Source organism: Salvelinus sp. IW2-2015, unplaced genomic scaffold (assembly GCF_002910315.2).
Source record: "Salvelinus sp. IW2-2015 unplaced genomic scaffold, ASM291031v2 Un_scaffold3553, whole genome shotgun sequence".
Classification (NCBI taxonomy): domain Eukaryota; kingdom Metazoa; phylum Chordata; class Actinopteri; order Salmoniformes; family Salmonidae; genus Salvelinus; species Salvelinus sp. IW2-2015.
In genome coordinates this window covers 18,838-23,986 of record NW_019944832.1, presented here as the reverse complement: position 1 = coordinate 23,986, position 5,149 = coordinate 18,838, and the positions used below count along the sequence as shown (strand labels likewise).

The following is a 5,149-nucleotide window of genomic DNA, read 5'->3' as shown; positions in this document are numbered from 1 at the left end:
CAGGCTCTTACACGGACCATTACTTGCTTGATTAGCTACTGCAGGGTCCGCATACACAGAGGAGATGAAAGGAGGGGATGAGGGCAGAGGAGATGAAAGGAGGGGATGAGGACAGAGAGAGATGAAAGGAGGGGATGAGACAGAGGAGATGAAAGGAGGGGATGAGGCAGAAGAGGAGATGAAAGGAGGGGATGAGGACAGAGGAGATGAAAGGAGGGGATGAGAACAGAGGAGATGAAAGGAGGGCAGAGGAGATGAAAGGAAGGGAGAGGAGATGAAAGGAGGGGAGAGGTGATGAAAGGAGGGCAGGAAGACAGAGGAGATGAAAGGAGGGCAGGAGGACAGAGAGAGACACATTTAGACCCAACCAAATCATGAGAAAACAAAACGATATTTACGTGACACATTGGAAATAATTTATTTTAAAAAACAGAGCAAACTAGAATGCTATTTGGCCCTAAACAGAGAGTACACAGTGCTAGAATACCTGATTACTGTGACTGACCCAAAATTAAGGAAGTCTTTGACTATGTACAGACTCAGTGAGCATAGCCTTGTTATTGAGAAAGGCCGCCGTAGGCAGACCTGGCTCTCAAGAGAAGACAGGTTATGTGTACATTGCCCACAAAATGAGGTGGAAACTGAGCTGCACTTCCTAACCTTCTGCCAAATGTATGACCATATTAGAGGCACATATTTCCCTCAGATAACACAGACCCACAAAGAATTCGAAAAACAAAYCCAATTTTGATAAACTCCCATATCTACTGGGTGAAATACCACAGTGTGCCATCACAGCAGCAAKATTTGTGACCTGTTGCTWCAAGAAAWGGTCAAMCAGTGAAGATCAAGCACCATTGTAAATACAACCTATATTTATGTTTATTTATTTTCCCGTTGGTACTTTAACTATTTGCACATCGTTACAACACTGTATATAAACATAATATGACATTTGAAATGTATTTTGGAACTTTTGTGAGTGTAATTTTTACTGTACATTTTATTATTTATTTCACTTGCTTTGGCAATTTTAACATGTGTTTCCCATGCCAATAAAGCCCCTTAAATACATTGAAATGAAGAAGAGGAAAAGGGAGAGGGAGAGGGGGAGAGATGGAGAGAGAGGAAGTAAGACAGATTAATGGAGTAAGAGAGAGAAAGAAGAACCACAACAGGGAGGACATAAAATACTTTCCTTATCTTGCTATCTCTCCTTCCTTGTATCCCTCATCCTCCTTCAATCCACCTACTCCCCTCTCATCTCCCTATGTGTTAATTGATCATGTTGATGTGCATTTAGCAATTTGAAGTGGTTTGGATTGGAACCAGAAGTAGGCCAGGTTCTAATGGATTTCATGGCAGAAATCATTGTTTCACCTCCCAACACACACTCATCTCTCACTCACTCACTCATTCACTCATTCACACACCCGCGAACACACACCACTATCTCCCCATCCCTAGGAGACGTGCTCATTAAAGCCCTTGATTGATCCAGCCTGGTTTTCCTGTAACTCTAGAACAGAAAAACCCATTTGTTTAAGTAGGGTCTGCTAGTGCCAAGACCCCTGAGGCTCCACTTTAGCTTGTTGTCCAGTTTTAGTTTTCATCTCTTAGAATTGGTCTATTTTTCTCTCTCTCTCATCACACTCTTTCTCCCTCCCACTCTCTTTTCATCACATTTTTTTTTGTGATATTGACGTTTGTCCAGCAGCCTAGAAGCTCTGCACCTAACACATTAGTGTACAATAAAGGCTTATTAACGCTTGAGGGCTCACTCTCTCTGCGCCTCTCTTTCTCTCCATCTCTCTACCCCTTCACTTCCCATCCTCTCTATCTCTCTCTCTCTCTCTCTCTCTCTCTCTCTCTCTCTCTCTCTCTCTCTCTCTCTCTCTCTCTCTCTCTCTCTCTCTCATTCTCTCTCTCTTCTCTCTCTTGCTCTCTCTTTGCTCTTTCTTTATGAAACACATCATGAGGTATGATTGTTTCTTGCTGTTTTACTGTACATTACATTTCTAATACTCTCTCCCTTCCTCCTCTCCCTCCCTCTCTCCCCTCCCACCCCCTCTCTCCTCCTCTCCTCATTCTTCCTCTCTCCCCAGTCCTCCTCCTCGTCACAGGAGCGGCTGCACCAGCTCCCTTCCAGCCCACCATGGATGAGCTGCACTTTCTGTCCAAGCACTTCGGCAGCACCGAGAGCATCACCGACGACGACGGGGCCGCCGCTCGCCACACGTGCCCCCGCTCCGCAGCCTCAGGTTAGAGGGGTCAAGGGTCAGGAAAGGGTGGGATACTAGTTTCGCCCTGTGTTCTCCTCAAGCTTTATAAACAAGATATGAACACAAACCAATCTCCTAACAACTCCTGATTACAGCTCTCTCTCTCTCTCCTGTCTCTCTCTCTTCTGTCTCTCTCTCTCTCTGTCTCTCCTCTCTCTCTTCTCTCTGATTCTCTCTCTCTCTCTCTGTCTCTCTCTCTCCTCGCTCTCTCTCTTCTCTCTCTCTCTTCTCTCCTCTGTCTCTGTCTATCGTATCTCTCTCTCTCTGTGTCTCTGTATCTCTCTCTCTCTCTCTCTCTCTCTCTCTTCTCTCTCTCTCTCTCTCTCTCTCTCTCTCATCTCTCTCTCTTCTCTCTCTCTCTCCTCTCTCTCTCTGTCTCTCCTCTTCTCTCTCTTCTCTTCTCTCTCCTCTTCTCTGCTCTCCTCTCTGTCTCTTCTCTCTCTCTCTCTCTCTCTCTCTGCCTCTCTCTGTCTCGCCTCTTCTTCCTCTTTCTCTCTCTCTCTCTTTCTCGCTCTCTTTCTCTCTCTCTCTTCTCTCTCTCTGACTCTGTCTGTCTGTATCTCTCTCTCTCTCTGTGTCTCTGTATCTTTTCTTTCTCTCTATCTCTCTCTCTCTCCCTCTGTCTCTATCTCTCTCTCTTGTCTCTCTATCTCTTTCTTTCTCTCCTTTCTCTCTCTCTCTGTCTCAGCATGCCCCCTCTAGAGTTCCCTGTGGTCTTTATTCAAGTCAGTATCCTCCAGGCGTCTCCAGAGTGCATGTGTTTCTCCATTAGCTTGTCGTCCTCTCTTCTGTCTCCCAAGTGATGAGTCCATGGAGACTTCTAGACCAGACTAAAATATCTGCTCCACAACACAGCAGACCTGGTTCAAAATAATGTACATTTTCTTTCAAGAACTTTATCTGCGATTGATTAAACTTGTCTGACGCAATGGAACCAATGGAGTAGTCCCAAAAGTGTAAGCCCCACCCATCTGGCACTCCAGGAAGCTCCAAGTATTAAACATATCTTAAAATACTATTTGAACCCAAGTCTTGTATTAGTGCTTGGCATGTTGCATGTAGCTTGTTCCAATGGGTCTGCGGTCTCCTCTCTTGATGCACTGTAGAATGACGTAGTAACTTCCTGTGTCTTTAACAATGCTCCTCCTTGATTGAGAGTGGGTCCTAATTAGTGCATCCATTAGAGGGAGACGGAGTGTTCAGAATTCCTGATTGGTTGATTTTAGAGAGACTAAAAGTGATGCTATCTCCGATTGGCTGATTTACATAATGTACAGACAGGGGTCCACACGTACGCGCGCACACACACACACACACACACACACACACACACACACCACACACACACACACACACACACACACACACACACACACACACACACACACACACACACAGCACACACACAATCACACACACACACACACACACACACACACACACACACACACACCACACACACACACACACACACACACCAACACACACACACACACACACACACATATCCACACACTGGGTCCTGGCTGCTGCAAATTAAGCCTTCATTCAAGTGAAACATTTAAAAATTGATTGTCTATCACTCTTCTTGTCAATCTGCCTCTCTGTCTCTGTCTCGTTCTCTCTCTTCAGCCCGGGGCGCTCACCGTCTTGCTATGACAACGAGATAGTAATGATAACCATCTACAAGGAGCGCTTCCCCAAGGTCATACACCACACACACACACACACACGGTCACACGCACAACTCGTACACAGAAATGCACACACGTATGCAGTGTCGCACACACACACACACACACACACACACACACACACACACACACACACACACACACACACACACACAACACACACACACACACACACACACACACACACACACACACACAACACACACACACACACACACAGTGGCCCTATCCCATAACATGAATGGGACTTGAAGCAGTGCTAACCGCAGTGTCACTGACTGCCTGCACAGTTTTACTTGCTTCTGCATAAAAACACAACAAGATGGTTGCAACCGTCGCATCCCCAAAATGGAGACTGACATGTCATGCAGTGACTGATCCAAAATGGCCCCAGAGAGCCATTTAGACAGARCCCAGCGCAGTGCAGTTTCTCTCTCTAATASAGCATATCTCCCCATCTACTGTTGAAACCACTTCTGGCTTTGTGTTGACCGATATCAATGACTTACAGGCTGTATGACAGGCAGGCAGCCGCTGTGGTAAAGCTGCAAACCAAACAGAAGCAGACAAACAGAGAAAAGGCATTACTCACATCACATACTATAGTAGTACAAACACTAAGGTACGGAGAGATTTATTTGGATTCAGCAGTTTGCTGATGGTGTCTGTTTGTTTGACTATATTGCTAGTCTCACACTAGAATACTGATCACATGGACTTCACATGGAGGTCAATGGGCGGATGAACCACRCTCGCGTGTTAAGTAACCTTAGCTGAGTCCTGAAGACTTGTGTTGGCTCCTAGGCTTTAGCTGAACACACCAACAYAATCTTGTAGCTGGTAAAAGGCCTGGGTTCGAACCCTCTCGGTCCTGTATTGATRATATGTAGTCTATGCTGTATATCTGTCAACTGCCCAGATGAAGGAACGTTGATAGCTTCTCCCCTGAAAGGCTCGGACCCCAGTCACTCACCTATAGTGTATTCCACCAYGTTGTCCTCTCCTCCCAGGCTACAGCCCAGATGGAGGAGCGTCTGTCAGAGTTCATCCAGAACTTCTCCCCGGAGAGCGTGCTGCCKCTGGCTGACGGGGTCCTCAGCTTCATCCACCACCAGATAGCAGAGCTGTCCAGAGACTGCCTGACCAAATCACAGGACGGACTCATCACAACGG

General features: G+C 46.3%; 1 protein-coding gene across 1 annotated transcript in view; it reads left to right on the top strand.

Moving 5' to 3' along the window:
- LOC139025913 (microtubule-associated serine/threonine-protein kinase 1-like) overlaps positions 1-2,300 on the top strand; it is a 32,797-nt gene extending 30,497 nt beyond the window's left edge. The window contains exon 5 of the mRNA XM_070441170.1: positions 2,106-2,300. Coding sequence (XP_070297271.1) covers positions 2,106-2,300 — 195 coding nt within the window. The remainder of the gene's footprint in view (positions 1-2,105) is intronic.
- Positions 2,301-5,149: the final 2,849 nt, after the last annotated feature.